Here is a 19558-nt window from a genome sequence, read left to right as displayed (position 1 = left end):
CTCAATTACATTATCCATTTCTCCACAAGAAGTATACCCACGCCCTCGACCCCATCTGTGTTCCCTGCCCAGAAAATCTTGTACCTGTGTTCTTTGCCTGTGAGGAACCTCCTCTCCACCTTACTTCTTGGAGGTAGCAGATATCGACACATCGCCATTCAAGCATCTCAACAATCTCACCAGACCTACCTTTCAGTGTGCTGACGTTGAGAGTGCCAACCCTGAGGGTGTGGGAGGTATGATACCCTGGGACGGGGAACAGCAGCTTCATGTACCTGAAAAGAAAGTTCGCATTTGGCAGAATTCATAAACAAGCAGTAGCCTTCAATTCAACCTACATACACTACACTATCATATTTTTGCATTATATGATCACTACCTTACATCGGAGGAGATAAACCCTAAGTAGGGGTGGGGGTGGCGTGAAGCCTTTAGAAGTGTTCATGGGAGACAGCCCAAGGATGGGAGAAGATAGGAACTTCCGATACTGGTGGAGAGGATAGGAACTTCTGGTACAGGTGGAGGGGATAAGAACTTCCGGTACTGGTGGAGGGATAGGAACTTTTGGTACTGGTGGAGGGGGTGGGAGGGCGGGTGCACCACGGGCAGGGGTATTAAGATCAAGTAGGCGAATCGGGGTGCGTGCATTAGTTTATAGTCCAGGCGAAGCGAGAGGTAATCGAAAGAGGGAGAGAGAGAGAGATTGAGCAAGGCAGAGAGGGGGGGGGGGGGGGTTAGTGACCAGAACACAAGGGAGAGAGAGAGAGAGAGAGATTCTTTTAGGATTTATGTAGCATAATTTAACGAGACAGCAAATGTTGATAATAGTAATATAGAATTGAAAAATCTGAGAGTTTTCGGTCAGCTAATCTAAGACAGAATTATAGAAATAAGTGACTGTGTGATAAACTTGAATAACTGAATGAATTTGACGACATGGTAATGAAATAGATAGAATAGTGAAAGAACATAAATAGAAGGGTATGAACAAGGTTGAAAAGACAGAAAAACTTATCTGGACATCATTCTGAGGTCCGTATTTCTTTGGCAGAGGTTCTTCTATCAATCTCTTTTTACAAAACTGCTATGCTCCATCATCATTTGGTTGAGCTTGCACATACCATCCATCTCGGTCCTGCATTAGTTGAGAGAGGTCTTCAAGGAAGCATCTAGTGTCTCTGGTGAGTTGATCTACATACATCATGTTCAGATGGCCATCTTGAGTACAGCCATGCTTTGGCATCCATAGCAGTAGGTCACTTAGTCAACTCTTGTACAGCTTGCCAGCAATGTTCTGCAAAATGTAAGTACCTTCTCCTTGTGATGTTGGAAGCAGGCAGATCTCCAAACTGCTGTTTCGTAGCAGGATGAATTCTCCAAGATATTTTTAAGACTGTTCTTAATATTCAGGTGTAAGTTCCATCTAACTTGGATTACAGTGTTTTGGTTAATATCCAGGCTGTTGCTCCATATAAAAAGATTGACTCTATTGTTGCACAGAAAAAAATTCCTCTTAAGGTTATCTGACAGGGTTGATTTCCAGAGAATATCCAGTCTGTTTAGGGCTGACTATGTTTTGGCTGTATGAGTGTTTACATCCTTTTTCAGGGCCATAAACAAACCAACAAACCTGAGGTCAAAGAATGAGGGAAACAAACATGCACATACATACATAGATACATATGCAACAGGGTTCCACACAATTTCCCTCTACCAAATTCACTCACAAGGCATTGGTTGCCTCAAGGCTATGGCAAAAGACACTTCAAGATATTGTGCAGTGGGATTGAACCTGAAACCATGTAGTTGTGAAGTAATCTTCTTACCTACACAGTCATACCTGTTCCCATTCAAAGATAAAATTACACCAAAAAGGAAAATCAATATGTTAATTTTTACACAATGTCACAGTAGACTGAACCAATCCCAGTACATGGTAGATATGTATTTTATCCAGTTCAGAAGGATGAAATGCAAAGTGAATGTCTAGATCAACTGAAAAATGTGAAGGGGAACATAACTGCACACTGCAACACATTTCGTTAGATACTCTACCAACTGTCAATCACTCTTTATACATTATAACATTTGACATATTTTCTTAGTGTCAACAATACAGTTTTCTGCTGTGTATACACACACACACACACACAAATATAAAAACACATGTATGTGAGAACATATAAACAGAATTATATTCTACTGATGTCCATGTTTGTTATTTTTATTGGAGCCAGTGTTATTATAATAGGATGCTCCCTTCTCTCCAGTCCAAGTAAGACTGAAAATAATCTTCTGTCAGTAAAGCAGACTGGAACTGCAACATGAAATGCTTCTTCCCCAGGAGGAGCACAGCCTTTGTGCTGTAGCAATTTTCAGACTTTGATTACATGGGCAACAGGCCAATGATTTAAAACCACAGATATACGCCTCTGTGTGTGTACATATATATATATATATATATATATATATATATATACACATATAAATTTATATATATATATATATATATATATATATATATATATATATATACATATAAATTTAATAAAATCGTGTTTAATGCTATGGAGGTTTACTTCTTTTGTTATTACACAAGTGGTTGGTCAGTAAGCTAATGAAATTTGTAATTGTTTATTCCTTTGTCTCATTAAATGTCTGTACTCGACTAATGCTTCGTTCTGAAGCATAAGTATATTGAGTTCTACACCAGGTTATTAGTTTCAAACTACTTCAGCAATATATATATAATTAATAATAATAAAGAGCACACGCCAGACAAATTTTTACTGTCCAGTAAAGAGAACATAGAATTATCCATCAGAAGAATTCACTGAGTGACTAACAACTAAATGTAGTCACAGACGTTAGATACTGATCGCTATGGTTCACTGTTAACTGGAACTTAACTGATATATATATATATATATATATATATATCAACTGCCTGGATGATATATCCTTCCACACTCAATATATACATACATATATATCTATACCTATATATATATATATGTACACACACAGACTCAAATACATCATTTAAAAAACACTTCTTTTTCTCTATGAGTCAGGAGGGAAGGCACTGTGCATGACCTTCATGGGACCTCCAAGACTGGAGAGATGGAAGATGTATCATCAAACCAGGGATCTGCTCCAAGTACTTGTAACAGAATGGATTCTGCTAAAGGCACTTAGGATGCCAAGTCCTGATGTTAAACTAGGTGACAGGCTAAGTCTACCAAAATTTACACAGAATGATTTTAAAAGAAGACAGAGAAGAAATCATTAAATGTTTTAGAAAGAGATGCGATGTGAAGAAATCCAGAGAATTTGAAATAACACAAAAGAGTTTTATTCTTTAAACTTTCATTCCACATAAAGTAAAATAAGATTTAAACTTTAGAAATTTTCTACAATGAGAGATACACTTACATATTATTTTGAAAAATTGGTCAGAAGATCTGGTGTTACTTTGCATATGAAAGTAGGTGATATTTTGACAAGAAAGGCCTATTCTTACATTAGAATAAGGCCAAGGGAATTGATGTCCTTATGGTTGTGAGTCCTACATCCTAACAATTAAGCCATGGACCTTCACACACACAAACACACACAGAGTATGCCCTTATTGCAGTATTATCAATATATGCAAAGTGGAGTGGTTTCCATTGACAACTAAAAACCAATTTATAGGGTTAAACTTTAAGAAAAGAAGTTTTTCTACAATGCTGACCTATTGCTTTCTTTTCACAAAGTATAATAAAATAGCCTTATATGTTTAGAAGTAGTGGAATGGGATGTTATGATATTCATGCTATTTCTAACAATACTACTTAGTTCAAGAGGAAAATGAAATGACAAAACTGAGAATGAAAATTAAATTATAAGTCTTCATTTACAAAGATCTTATATTTCTCCTCTAAGGCACTGAATTACACCGCTAAAAGATGAGGCCAAATTTGTATATGAAGCAAATAAAATCAACTGAACTGATCTTGGTATATTATTGTTACTTATATTATCCATGCTGTTGGAATTAATAGAATGGAAATCAGCTACAGGATGATTACATTAAAAGATGTAAAGTTGAATACTGCAAACACGCACCTGGGAATCACTGAACTGCTAAAATAGTCATTCTTTTGACTCAGCACAATGGGGAAGGGAAATTTGGTAAAGTGTGATGTTCATGTGGTAAGTGAAATAAATATGCAGAAGCTAAGAATTAAAACCAGATTGCAATCTTTTATCAGCAGCTAATTTCTTGCCTTACAATGCTACCCATGGTATCTAGTACATTGATTACAAATTTTGGCATAAGGCCAGCAAGTTCGAGGGAGGGCATGAGTCAGTTACATCGATACCAGTGTTCAACTGGTACCTATTTTATCAACCCTCAAATGGGATGAAAGGCAAAGTCAACCTCAGTGGAATTTGAACTCAGAACATAATGATGGATGAAATGCCGTTAAGCATTTTTATCTGGCATGCTAGCATTTCTGCAAGCTCACTGCCTTAGATGGTGCCTAGTGTATTAAACATTAATAACTACAACAAGGATTTGTCATTTCAGCTGACCAATTATTGGTAGGAATTATTCGTATATAAGATTAATCCTAATATCAGTGGTACTTATTTTATTGATGCCAAACACATGAACAATCAAATTCACCCAAACAAGGTTTAAAGTCAAAAATGCTGTAAAGAAACCAAATCAAAATATTGCTATTGCATTTAGTTTTGTCTCATGTAAACGTGTAGCCTTTTTGCTTTTACCTGGCTAAAATTTTTTTTAAAAAGGATGAGATGATGGATATAATTTAATAAAAGGCCTTTCATTACCATAAACAAAAACGAGGAAGTAATGTTTGCATTTTTAGCTCATTTTTTTTAATATATATATTTTTTTATGTATTAAATCATGATACAGAACAATTAAAGATTTTTTCAGATTTTACAGAATTTAATTAAAAGAAAAGAAAAAGAAGTAAAAACAACACTATGGAAAAATTGTTCAAGAAAATAGAGTGGCCTTTAAAACAGGCCTAGCCCATATGATAGGGTTAAAAGGAATTTTTAAAAAAATGAAAAAAAAAAGAAAAATGAACAGATAATTGAATATTGCTACAAGGTATTACTGATCTTTTTTTGTTTAAAGTTAAATAACTGTTTTTGCCCAAAGACATTACATCTTCACCAAGACATTACATCTTCACCAGAACAACCTTTGTTCAAGGAACTTCAAGTAATCAGCAATTGAATAATGCATCCATTGATGATCCATTTACAGGCCTTTTCATAGAGTAGTAGCAGTAATAGCAATTGGTTGACAATTGCTGGCACAATAACAACAAAACAAATACAATTAAACAAAACAAAAAGAGAAATTTAACCCTTTAGCATTTAAACCAGTCAGATCCAGCCTCTCACACTTACCCTACAGCATCATTCTAAAAATAAATGATCACATCATCAAAATCTTCAAGCTATGAGATAACGCACAATTAATTCAAAACAATGTGAACAAATAGGCATTACATGTGACAAAGTAATCTGAATGCTAAAGGGTTGAGTAACAAAACAATGAAATCAAGGTAGCCAACAGTATTTTGTTTGTTTTGTTTTTTTTAATTGATGAGGCACAAATTCTCAGGTTTACCAGGAATGAGAGTAGAAAAAAAAGTAAGGATACAAAATTGTGGTATTTATGCTTTTCTTGTGGCATATTTTCATAATGTAAGTGAAGTAAATAGCTTCAGAAAATGACCCTATCAAAAATAAATATACACTTCTTAATATTTTTTACAAAGGAAATCATTTCAAATAAATTAATTTCATCATTATCATTGTCATTTAACGTCCATGTTCCATGTTGGCATGGGCAGAAGAGTTTGACAGGATCCAATGTGCTCCAGTGTCTGCTTTAGTATGGTTTCTATGGTTGAATGACCTTCCTAACACCAACCACTTTATATTATGTGTACTGGGTGCTTTTTTTCTGAGCCACCAGCACTAATGAAGTCAGCATACAGCTTGCAAGACAACGAACCTTGAAAGAGGCAACTTTATACTAGGGTATGAGAGATTAAAGTATGAGAAAAGGGACCAGAGTAGAATAGGTTTCTTGCTGTGGAGGAGCTACATAGCTGCTCCCATTTTTGAAGAGAGAATGGTAGGGGGGGGGGGTAAGGAGTGTAGCATGGAAGAGCAAAAAAAAAATAGCAATTATTTCAAAATTTGTTTTGAATTCTAGAAATGAAAAGGAAGATTACAACTTTTTTTGTGGCCCACTCCAAAGGCTTGAGAGTGGATTTAGTAGATAGAAACTGAAAAGAAGCCTGTTGAGTGCATGTGCATGCATGCATGTGTGTGTGTGTGTGTGTGTGTGTGCACAGAGTATGAGTTTGTTCATGTATCCTTGTCTTGGCATTGTATGCAAATTGTAAACAAACATCACCATCATACAAAGACAGTGGCATCATTTGTTTGCAATCTTCCCAGGAAATCATGCTGTGAGCACTGTGCTGTTTGTGTTTGAAGGATTAAAAGAAGAAATATTGTCTTGCTGTAGAAAATCTGCCTCAACAAATTTCATCTGGCACATACAAGCATGATAAAGTGGATGTTAAAACAATGATGATGATGACAACAATGATAGCAATGAGTGAAAGTTGATGCTTTCCACTTTACCATTACCAAGTCATTTCATAGTCATCTGGGAATTATTCAAAGTTAAGATACCATTATTGTTCCTGAAAACTGTTTTTATACTTCTATGGACTGCTCGAAGTTCACTAACTTCCTACACCTGTATCCTTGGATCTCACCTTTACACACACACACACACACACACACAGATATATCAATGTATAATGAACTTATTATATAGTGCTCAGGTGCACTACAACTATGTTACATTATGTATAAAAACAAATAGAAGTATTATTTAATACTTTCTAGTTGAGTACATGTCTATTATACTTTTACAAGGAGAAGGGGTGGCAAAGACTTTAAAGTTTCAGCTTGATCAACTTCACTAATGATGTAGGTGAACAGGCTGAAACCTTGAAGTCACTGACAACATTTTCCTTGCAAATGTTATGATTCAGCGACTGCTGTGTGTTGGTGCATTCTGCCTGAGAAAGCACCAACACACCTATCACTGAATCATATTTATATAGTTATTCTAAACAATAATTTTATGTAATGATATATAAATGAAACTTAAAACTGGTGTCCAGTACAGAAATAAATGTTGTGATTTGCTATTAAAGCCTGCTGTTTCCATCTTCATGTTACATAATTCTCTTATATTTAAACACATAGGTCAAAAACTTAGAATTGGAACATAGGTCAAAAACTTAGAATTTTCATATCAAATGTCCAGTTATTAGGTAAAGTATATCTCTACATTGTATATATATGAATCAAATTGAACTTTTAGGTACAACTATTTTGATTTTTAAAAAAATGTTCCAAACTTTTGGCCACAACTGCACACATACACACATTCATACATTCCTATGTATTAAGAAAAAAGCAGAATTTGAATAAAAACTATTTAGTGTTTTCGTCCCTTTCAGGGATTCATCATAAATGATTTCTTATACAAAATGCATACCTTTTATAAATATATATGAGTTAGTTGAAAAAAACCACTCCCAAAACATCCTCTTTCCAAAACCCAAGAAAAAAATTCAACTTCAGTTTTTTGTTTTAAGTAATTCACATTATACACACACACACACACACACACACAATTATATATATCACATATATATATATATATATATATATATATATATATATATAATATATACATATATACACATACACACACACACACTTACAAAGATTGAGATTCTAAATGGATACTAAATTTAATTTCTATTATTATTTCTATTTTCTGAAGGGAAAATATTTTTGTCTTGCCAAATGGGTTTAGTTACCATTCACAAGAAATGTTGGTATCTTTTTGTTTTTATTTGTTTGTGTTGCAAAAACAAAACAATGAGGGAAAAAAAATTTAAAAAAAAAAACACACACACACACAAGCAAAACAAACATAACAACTTCACAACTTCCAATAGATGATGAAATAAAAAGACAAAATCTATGTCCTTTGTGCTCTACAATAATATAGTAACATCATAGAAAGTAGAATGATGATCCACCAATGGAGAAGACTTCAGCAGTCTTCAAACAGTAACTTCAGGCAAGATACACTGGGGTTGGAATCTTTTTATTATTGTCTGTTGCCAAAATTAAAATTAGGAACTCAATATTTTCAATCAAAGATCACAAAAATACCCAGAGCTCCCATGGCAAACTTTAATTTCTCTAAAGCTGAGTACAGATTAGAAACAAAAAAAATATTTGCTTTTCAAACTCATCATCATTATCAATGCCTGGACATTCTGCTTATACTGTTTCCATGGTGTATAAATGATCAAGATCACAATATTCTCCACTGAATGCAATGCCAGTTCATTACAGGGTGATCTGATTGTGTTTTTTTACAGCTGAATAGACTGGAGCAACAAGAAATGAAGTATTATGCTCAAGAACACAATGGATTGCTCTGTCCAGAAACTGAAGCCACAATCTTGCATTCATGAGTGCAACACCCTAACCACAATGCCATGTGCCTTCGTAAATATTGAGGGACATAGGATGTAAATTTTGTTTTGTTCTTTTTTAGAAAGGCCCGGTGATTTTTCTCTAAGAAAATTTCATTTAAACTAAATACATTGAAATGAAAAATAAGAGAGATATAGAGGAAGAGAGAGAGAGAGAGAGAGAGAGTGATCGATATGTATAGATGTAATAACTGCAATAATGATGATAATAATAATAATAATAATGATGATAGATTGATTAAAGATGTGTAGCAATAATAATGATAATAAAGAAAATGAGTGAATGTAAAGGCATGGATGGAAGTGGGGGGAAGAGAAAATATGGATTATAAACATCGTTGAATGAAAACATCCAACCCTTTCGGAGGTAAGAGTAGGAGAGAACTCAATAAAAACCAATATGTTACAAAGGAAAGAAAAACATTTTTAATCACAAAGACACCAATTGCAGTTTGTAACCAATGTGTGTATGTGTGTGTGTGTGTGTGAGACCAAGAATTAAAATTCCTGTAAAAAAGTAAAGCCATGAAAATTATATCATAACAACAACAAAAGGAACTAATGAAATTTTTCTCCCAATTTTTTTATTTTTTTATATCAATTAATTAATTAATGAACCCTTTCTTCAAAATTAAGAATTAACTTCTTTTCTTTTTTTTAGGAAACGAGAAAATTAAAATAAAATAAAATAACTTCATTTTCCTTTTTTTACAGATACATATGAGTCTTCTTTACTGTTTGAATTCGACAAGGAATTCTCCACGGTGATAAAAATTTCAATTCAAAAATTGATTAAAACAGAGGTGTTTTTAGACATACTTTAATTGACATTTGATCTTAAATTGTAAATTTTAATTTTACCCCCAACAACACTATTATTTTCCAGGTAATGAAAACACCTCAGAATTATCAATTTCAAATTTCAAACTGAAAATTAGAAGTAAAAAAAATAAAAAAACATTGGATTTGAATCAAAATTTGAACAAAAATTTGGTTATTTTGAAACAGAGAAAGATTTCAAAATGGGTAACAAAATGAAAAGAGAGAGAGAGAAAGAGAGAAAACAAAAGAAAAAAAAATTGGGGTGATTCTCCTCTATCTGTGGCCCTTTTCTAAAGAATTCATTTTATCATCATCAAGGGTCATACTCTTCTGCATCTTGTCAATACTGTCTTCTATATTGTTGAAACCAACCTGTTAATAGAGAAGAAGAAGTACCATTAGAAATGATAGTAGTAGAGAGAAAGAATAGAAAGGAAGTAGAAATTGAATGCAAAATAATAATAATTCTTTGTAATTTTGGCACAAGTCCAGCAATTTAGAAGGGAGGGGGGTAAGTTGATTACATCACCCCTTGTACTTGACTGGTACTTTATCAACCCTGTACCAGGAGTTTTTAACCTAGACAATAGTGCTTCGTTGAAGAGGCATGCATATATAACACACACACGCACACACATACAAATTAACAATGTACAAAAGGGGGGAAACAAAAATACTATGTAAATATATCATCAAAGAATCAAGGTGAGGTTGGTCAAAGTAACACAATGAGAAAAAGAATAATATTCATTACCTTTAAATTATCTTCTTTCATGTTAGAATTTGGTCCTAGAATTGAAATGAAATAATAAAATAGTGTGACAGAAGCAGCTCAATAAAATTTAGTACAACGGAAGTATTGAACACATATAGAGGGTGCAGCAAAAAAAAAAAAGTGAAACTCATACTCACCATTCTTGATAAACATGGATCTGGGAGGTTTATTTACACAGTATATAAATACACACACACACACACACACACACACACACACACACAATAGTGTTAAGCATTAAGAATGAGTGTTCAACATTGTGTTTAGTGGATAAATATATTCCTTATTAATGGATCTGGTGTTATCATAGGTTTCATATGGAAATATCACAATTATCAAGTATTCCACTTAAAATGTTGGTAATCCATCTCCATTTTGGAGGCGCTTGATAATAGTGATATTTAGGCATGAAACCAATGGTAGCATTGTAAATCCACTGATAAATATCTAGCTATCTCTCTCTCTCTCTATATATATATATATATATATATATATATATATATTTATATATATATTGAGAAGGTACATAGACACTATGTAAAGATACATATGCATGAACATATATTAAATATAGATAAGTCAGAAGATCAGTCAAATCTGCAGTCTAGATTTAATGACCAGTTTTAATACCTTGGCTAAACATGTTAGTGCTCTCAAGAATGGCACAAATATTAAAACAACTCTTTGCAGTAACTTTGATGTCTTGATTTAGATAACATATACAAGCATTACATACACATAGAAGTATAAATTATATGTAGATTTAATATAGTAGCACAGCCTTTATGTACCCTGCTATGTATATGTTAAGCTATTATAGTATACAACTTCTACATACCATACTATGTATATATAGAGAGCTAATACAATGCACAGGCTATCTAACAGTTATTAACCCTCTCCTTACTGATAAAAGCTTTGGTGACATAACACATTAATCATGTGCAAATCAGTTCTCACATCCTCTTTCTATTAGCCAATAAAAATACAATATGTGTACTATGTCATGTGAATTATGAATAATTTTAAGAAAAACAAGCTAACTTGGTTTCTGGGTCCCAAGAGTACATGCACAGAACCCAGTATACTGGGTTCACATACAGTAAGGCTTCAACCAATAGCATTGGTGCCCCAGTATTTTGAAAGTAGACTCTCATTTTCAAAACTTTATTTTTGAAGACATTTTTTTTTTTGTGTGTATGTAGTTTTCATAGTTTCCATGGTTCAAATACAGTACAAGTAACAACCTAGATTTTCTGCAAAAGTAGTGTGGTAATATGCTGGTAATTTGATTTTCTTTTCTCCTTATATAAAAAGCCTTACACTCAACAGAAAATTTTTTTAATGGAATTTATGTCAACTTATATCGAGCTGAAATTAGAAAGACTGATCAGTTAAACATTAGAAAGAAACAAATGAACAAAACTAAAATAAAACAAAAGTCTTAACAATAACATTTAAAAAAGAAAAGAAAAGAACATTAATAAAAGGCATTCACCATCTCATGCTGCATGCATCAAGCAGTGTATAGACTCTATTGCAAACCCATGCAAAGTGAATGCAACACAATACTGATAACACATATACACACAAACTTACATAAAATATATAATAGATATATAGCAAAGTTGCAGTGAAGTATACATATTACTTTTTCACAAGCACAACATCACTTCATTTATATATATATATAAAGGTGAACTATGTATGTATGGATGGATGGATGTGTGTGTGTGTGTGTGTGTGTGTACATCAATAAAATTTCAACACAATCCAATTTTCACATTTTATTTTTATATTTTTTCAAGTGCTTTTATGTTTTAAAACAATCTTCAGGTAAATGTATATCTAATGGCATCAACAACTTAGGTGCTTCACAACTGACAACAATTCTCAGTTGTAAAGCACATAAGTTGTTGATGCCATCAGTTAAACACTTCCCTGAAAATTGTTTTAAAACATGAAAGTACTTGTAAAAATATAAAATAAAATGTGAAAATTCTACAAACCCTGAACTATGCACACACGCATGCATGCATACATACATACATACATAGTTAGGTAGATGATATAAATTGGCAGTATAGCAATATAAGTAATAACAGGCAGAAAACACATATGCACACACACACAAACATATTTTAATTGGCTGTATGGTTCTTCCAGGAAATAACTGCTTCAGTTTTAATACATGGTTTCAGACCCAGTCACTCACTAGACATGTACAAGTCCAAAAGATACATATGTGAGTGGATGTGTGTGTGCATGTATATATATATCAAATATTCTCAAGTTTTACTGGTCCCACTCCCGAACTATATGGCCGATATATTGACGACTGTATCGGTGCCACCTCACTCTCCCGCAAACATCTAGACTCCTTCCTCTTTTGTCAAATGTTTCCATCTTGCCCTCCACTTCTCCTGCACTATCTCTGACACCTCCGTCTCCTTTCTTGACATTTCGGTCAGCGTTCATCACTCCACTCTTACCACCTCCATCCACTACAAACACACAGACTCACACTCTTATCTCAACTTCTCCTCCTCCCACCCTAAACACACCAAGCGTTCCATCCCCTATTCCCAATTCCTCCGTCTACGCAGGCTCTGTAGTGACAGCCATGACTTTGAGACTCAGTCTCAACTCATGGCTTGCCACTTCATCCTACGTGGATATCCCCTCACCACTATCCACACCGCCCTTGCCAGAGCACGTCCCGTGGACCGTGCATCTGTTCTCTCCCCCTGAACCCGTCCTGTCATCTCCCGCCTCCCTTTTTCCCTCATCTACCACCCTACCTCTCCAATGCACCATTCTCCGAGCTTTCCGGCACCTCAAGTCCAACCCCTCCACCTCACACATCTTCCCTAACTGACCCCTCCCCTCCTTCAAACAAGCCTACAACCTACGAGACCTCTTGGTCCACAGCTTCTTCCCCAACCCAACCTCCCAACCTGGCTTGTTCCCCTGCTCCCGTCCACGCTGCTGTACTTGCCCTTACCTCTCCGACACCACCCTCCTCACCGGCACCCATCATCGACCCTATCGCATCACCGACTCCTTCACCTGCACTTCTACCAATATCATCTGTTGCATCTCCTGCTCTCTCTGCCATTCTCTGTACATCAGACAAACGAGACACTGCTTGGTTGACCGGTTCACGGAACACCTCCGAGACATCCGCCTTGACAATGACACCCCGGTGTCATGCCATTTCTGCTCTACTGGTCACTCTTTGCAACACCTGTCCGTGTTCAGATTATCCTTGCACAGGGGCCATCCAGACTCCCGTTTGCACTCTCTTCACTCCTTTGCGCCACATGGGCTCAACTCTCCTCCCCTTGCCTCTCTTCCTCTCCCTCCTACTCCCACCCACCTCTCCTCTCTTGCTCCGACTCCTACTTCTCTTCTCTTCACTCCTACTCTCGTTCTCTCTTCCTCTTTCTCTCTTACCCACCTTCCCCTTCCCTCTTCATCATCAATCCTCCCTCATAAGCCCACCCCGCCTTCCCATTCCACCCCATCCCCTACACCCTCTCCCACATACCCCCACCCCACCTCTCAACACCATCACACCACACCACGCTACACCATACCACACAACGCATCACATCACAACACATCACCACGCACACACCACCACTGACCAATTCCTATCCCCACACCTTCACACCTACATGCACACACGCATACGTTAAGATCACCAGCATTCTCTCACACACACGCACCTTCGTTTTGAGATCACTACTACTTTGTTATCTCCCCTTCTTAACTCTCCTGTGTGACCCTTCTATACGGCATTCGCCATGAAAGATCGCTGACCACTACACACATTTTTTTCTCTCCTTGTTTCTTTCCATGTTCCTTTCTGTAGAAGAGCATATGCTTGAAATGTTAAAAAAGACTTTCTCAATTCCCGAGCGTTATATTAATACATCTATTTGTTTTCAACACCACCTGTTGATTTTTTGTGAATTCTCCCTATATATATAGGGAGAATATATATATATATATATATACACACACACCTACATATATATAAACATGTAGATGTGTCATATATGTCCACACAATGCACCAACATTGTGTGTTCCAGTTAACAGTAGTTAAAGTGAATGTACTACATGTAAAATCTATGCACATGTAAAATCTATGAAGACATACAGGCATACATTTACATAATGTATATGAACACATGCATTGTGCACACATATACTTGATTAGCTTCTAACAGTTTCCTTCTACCAAATACACTCTCAAGATTTTGGTTGATCCAGGGCTATAGTGGAAGACACTTGCCCAATGTGAAACACTGATACTGAACCTGAAACCATGTAACTGGGAAGCAAGATTCTCAACTATAAAGCCATGCCTGTGTCTATCAAGGTTAGAAATTCTCTCTCTCTCTCTCTCACTCACTCACTCACTCACTCACTCACACACACACACACACACACACACACACAAATTAGTCTTGGTTATGAGCATTTAAATGCTTGATCAAGCAGGTCTGTGATGTACTCAGCTATATCACGGACCAGTAGCTTCTGGCTGAATCAAGTTGAAACTGTACAACATAAAAACTGGATGACTTTAAATTTAGAGATATAATCCATCCAAACAGTCTTCCAGAAAATTTCCATCTACCCAATGCCACTTACAAGGCTTAGAGCAACCTATGCTAATGGTAGAAGGCATTTGTCCAATGTGGTATAGAGTGGAATTGAACTCAGGCCCTTGTAATAACAAGCCAAATTTCTGAACTATTCAGCCATGCTCTGTCCACTTACACAAACAGACATACACATACAGGCATTACATAGACTTATATTGTGTCACCAATATTTATGTTGAAGCTTGTTTGGTAAATCATACGTAAAGTTTTACAGTGATAGTGCCATTCAGGACAATATTTGCTGCTACTTAATCTAAGTCCTCACATCTTAGAATCCCACGTGGTTGCCCAGGAAGTGGGTTAGGAAAGTGATACTCAAAACATGAGCATTGAACTTACACACATACAAACACACATGTATAGAGATGTTGATGGCTCAGTGTTGGCAAGGAATACCCTTGCAGAAGAAGAAATTTATCTGGTATTGTGTGTGTGTGTGTGTGAAACATTACTTAAATTCTGTCAGAGAACAATATTACACAGACTCACCCGAGGAGTTAGTTTGCAAATATTTGATGATATTGGAGATATTGATTGACTTCATTTGGGGAGATCCTGGTCCTGGGTCAGAGCTGTCTGTTTTATTACTTTTGACAGCCAAAAGAGAATAACCCTTGTCTGATGAAGATACTGGACTTGTCAATACTGCATTTGATGTGTTAATGCTAAATGCTGTATTATTACTCAGCTGACTGGGAGTCTGAACCCCAGGTTTAGTTATGTTTATACTTGATCCTGTCATACTATCAGAACCTTTCTTTAGGCTTGCAAGTACATTTACACCTAAAAAGTGAAATAAATATAATAATATAAAAAAAATATTCTTCTCAGAGTCACTTTAGGAAATAGAAAACAGCGTGTGATTTCATGAAAATATATTGGTTAAAAATCTTTGGGAAGAAATTAGTTCTTTTGATACCAGCCTCCTTGGGACCATCCCTGGTTCTATGATACAAGCGTCATATTTTTAACATGATCTAAATTGAAATCTTCTATTAAAATTTTACATTAATTTCTGTTCCCAACAATAGCTTCCACCTTGAAACATTTAAACAGGCCATATCTAGCCCAAATATTCTACCTGTTTTATGTTGAAACCAACCAGATCTGGCCTTTCACACCTACCTTAAATCATTCTAAAAAATTAATCATGTCATCAAAATCTTGAAGCCACAAGATAATGCATGATTAATTCAAAACAATGTGAATAAATAAGCATTACATTTGACAGAGTAACCTGAATGCTTAAAGGTTAATTGTAACAAAGTTATTTTTCTTCAATATTTTCAAAATCAATTGAAACAAAAGCAGTGTATTTCACTAGAAATATGTTAACAAGAACAGTAAAAGAAAATGCCATTTCTAAATATGTGACTTGTTTGAATAAGTTAAAAGCAGTTTTATAGTCACTGATTGCAGCTGCTACTTTAATTATTCAGGAACTGGAAAGTAGATAAAAATTAATTTCTGTGAAATCGGTGCAGACATTACTTATAAAAATGATATACACTCACAGGAAATGTAAACTTGACATATTCTAAATACTCCAGAGTTGTTACTATCAACTGCTAATGTAAAAACAAAGACTATGAACTGTTCATGTGGACTACATGAAGTAACAGAGATGTTCTTTCCCCTAATTGAGATCTTTGGAGAGGGGAGCTGTTCTAGTGAAAGTATATCGGTTTGTGGTTAAAGTGTACACAGTTAGTTTGCAAATATTTGATGAGATTAGAATTAATGATTGACTTCATTTGGGGATTAAGTTATTTTTCTTTTTACCTGTGTGAGTTGCGAGTGCTGCTGTCTGGGAGATATATCATGGTAGTGAAATAGTAGTTTTAACTGCTATTTCTAATTTCGGTGTGTGGTGAAGCAATTTTTGCTGAACTCTAATTTTAATTATATACATATACATAGTCAATCCAAACAAGAACAAGCAAGAAAAAACAACAATGCGAGGACATGGAACAAGCACTGCGTTATTGGACACTCAGGAAAGGAAAGAAAAGAAAGAGGTTTTCATGTTTCAAACGGAGCTCTTCATCAGAAATATAGAAACAGTCCAAAGAAGAGAAGATGGAGAAAGAAAATTGCCAACGATACACACACTTTCACATATTGAAATGACCGGAAGGGAATGGGTGAAGAAATATATACATATATATATATATATACAAATAAATATATATAAATACACACATACACACACACACATATATATATATATATATATATATATATATATATATATATATATATATATATATATATATATATAAATATATATATATATATATATATATAAAAATATATATATATAAATATTTATATATATATAAAAATATATATATATATATATATATATATATATATATATATATATAAAATATATATATATATATATATATATATATATAAAATATATATATATATATATATATATATAAAATATATATATATATATATATATATATATATATAAAATATATATATATATATATATATATATATATATATATATATAAAATATATATATATATATATATATATATATATATATAAAATATATATATATATATATATATATATATATATATAAAATATATATATATATATATATATATATATATATATATAAATATATATATATATATATATATATATATATATATATATATATATATATATATATATATATATAAAAAATATATATATATATATATATATATATACAGTGGCCCGGGAACAAAATTTGCTTAGGGGGTGCAAACTCAGTTTCAAAATTTGGCACTACTGGAGAAGTGTGGATCCGAGTTCTGGGAGTATGCATGTCACAAATTTGCGCATGTGCCCGTGTTAGTCGTAAGTAGTCAAATTTAGCACACAGGTAAAAAACGAGACGCTCGCTACTTGCTGTAAATGGAGGGTGGGTTATCCATCTAATACAAGAAAATTGCAGATTAATTGAATAAAAACATAAAAAATAACAAAATGACATTTCATTGAAAAGTAAACCATTCTGAAAGATAGTTCAGAATATTTTCAAACATTCATCTCCAGCTTTTCCCATATTTTATTAAGGGTTAGGGATTAGGGTTAGGGTTTAAAATTAGGGGAGGTGAATGTTTTTTCAGTATTCAATGATTATTTTTCACTTTTATATTCAACTTATCTGCAATTTTCTTTTTGTATTACATGGATAACCTCGCTCCTTTTACAGCAAGTAGCACGCGTCCGAACATTCAAATGTCAGTTTACCAAGAAAGAAATAATGAAGCTATAAGTAGTGTTAAAATGGAAGTAAGCCGAGTTTTTGCATCACTCCATAATTCACAGGTATATGAAAAAAACTGTATCAACATATTCCAAAAGTTTTCCTACGCTCAAACGTTTTGTTAATGAAACGTTTCATGAGGATGTGCAAAGTGTTTTCATCGTATATTTTTTTTATGTACATGCATTATGGTACAATGTGTAAGACGGTGCTGTGTCATTGTGGTATAGAGCCAGGTCTTCAAACGGCGAAGTGCACTGAATGTTCTTTCACTTGATGCAACAGATACAGGTGAAGACAAGACAAGCTGCATTAACACCAACATTTGTAGCACACTAGAACGAAAAATAGCATCAGACACTCTCAATTTTTCAACTGTCATTAAATGATTTAGGCAAATTTTCCCTTTCCGTCCATAGGCCAGCAAGAAGTTTGATTTGAGATGACAGTAAGAGTAAATCAAAAGAAGCAGGTAGAAGCAGGTGCATTTTCAAAGTTAAATACTCCACATTTGACTGCTGACAATAGCAACTCCTCTTGCTCAGAGCATACACGTATTCCCTGTTGCTGAAACTGGTGAGTCAATTCATTTTCGATGACAGCCACTATAGGGAAAAATTGCCGACGCCAGTCATCGGTGACAGAAAGAGCAGCTTCTTCAGTAGTTGTTGTGTGCCTAAAGCGCAGTGATGTATTTTTAGATCGCGAAATGTTGGGCATTTTCACCAAGTCAGAAGAGGATACTTCATCAAAATATTTTTCAAAAACCTTCTCACTTCTCATTTTTGAAAGAGAGTTTTTCAACTTTTCAATCAATTTCAAGCAATCACCGGCTGTCGTGCCTGGATGCTGTAAGCTACGTGCCACTGGCTCACATACCCCAAATATATCCCCAGCGATTTTAATGCCGAACAAAATGGAAGCTTTGCCAGATTGCTTTAGCAGCCCTTTAACAGTAGCCTTTGTTGTTGCTCTTAACGAGAAGTCATTAAGAAAGTCAAGCAAAACAATTTTGAATATTCTTATAATTGTTTTCTGCTTGTTTCAGTGCTGTTGCTCTAATGCACCACTGAGTTGAACACACTGCTTGCAACACAAAGATTTGTCCATTGTGCTTTTCTTTTTGGTGACTCTTTTACAAGAATGGCGCATTGATGAACAAAGTTCAGTGCATCAGCTACAAAGGTAACCTTAAAACTAACTTCTTGGAGGACAAGGTCTAGAGAGTGGTTTCCACAGTGTACAAAATATGTACCTGGGAACAAATTTTTCAATCGCATTTGTACACCTGAAATGTTTCCACTCATGGTACTTGCACCATCAAATGAAAAACAGCATAGCTTTGAGTCAAGTGAAATGTTTAG

At 34.5% G+C, this 19558-nt stretch overlaps 1 protein-coding gene across 2 annotated transcripts in view; it reads right to left on the bottom strand.

The window, feature by feature from the left end:
• Positions 1-9209: 9209 nt before the first annotated feature.
• Positions 9210-19558, bottom strand: part of LOC106875359 (uncharacterized) — a 100537-nt gene continuing 90188 nt past the window's right edge. The window contains exons 6-8 of one of the 2 annotated variants that reach the window (XM_014923451.3): positions 15407-15700; positions 10219-10253; positions 9210-9836 (exon numbers count right to left, since the gene is read on the bottom strand). In XM_014923451.3, the coding sequence (XP_014778937.2) occupies positions 9738-9836; positions 10219-10253; positions 15407-15700 (428 nt within the window). In that variant the 3' untranslated portion in view covers positions 9210-9737. The remainder of the gene's footprint in view (positions 9837-10218; positions 10254-15406; positions 15701-19558) is intronic. The other variant, XM_014923452.3, reaches the window with a different exon arrangement.

This window comes from Octopus bimaculoides, chromosome 2 (assembly GCF_046866305.1).
Source record: "Octopus bimaculoides isolate indiv1 chromosome 2, ASM4686630v1, whole genome shotgun sequence".
In the NCBI taxonomy this organism is placed as follows: Eukaryota; Metazoa; Mollusca; class Cephalopoda; order Octopoda; family Octopodidae; genus Octopus; species Octopus bimaculoides.
This window is presented reverse-complemented; position numbering and strand designations above follow the sequence as displayed.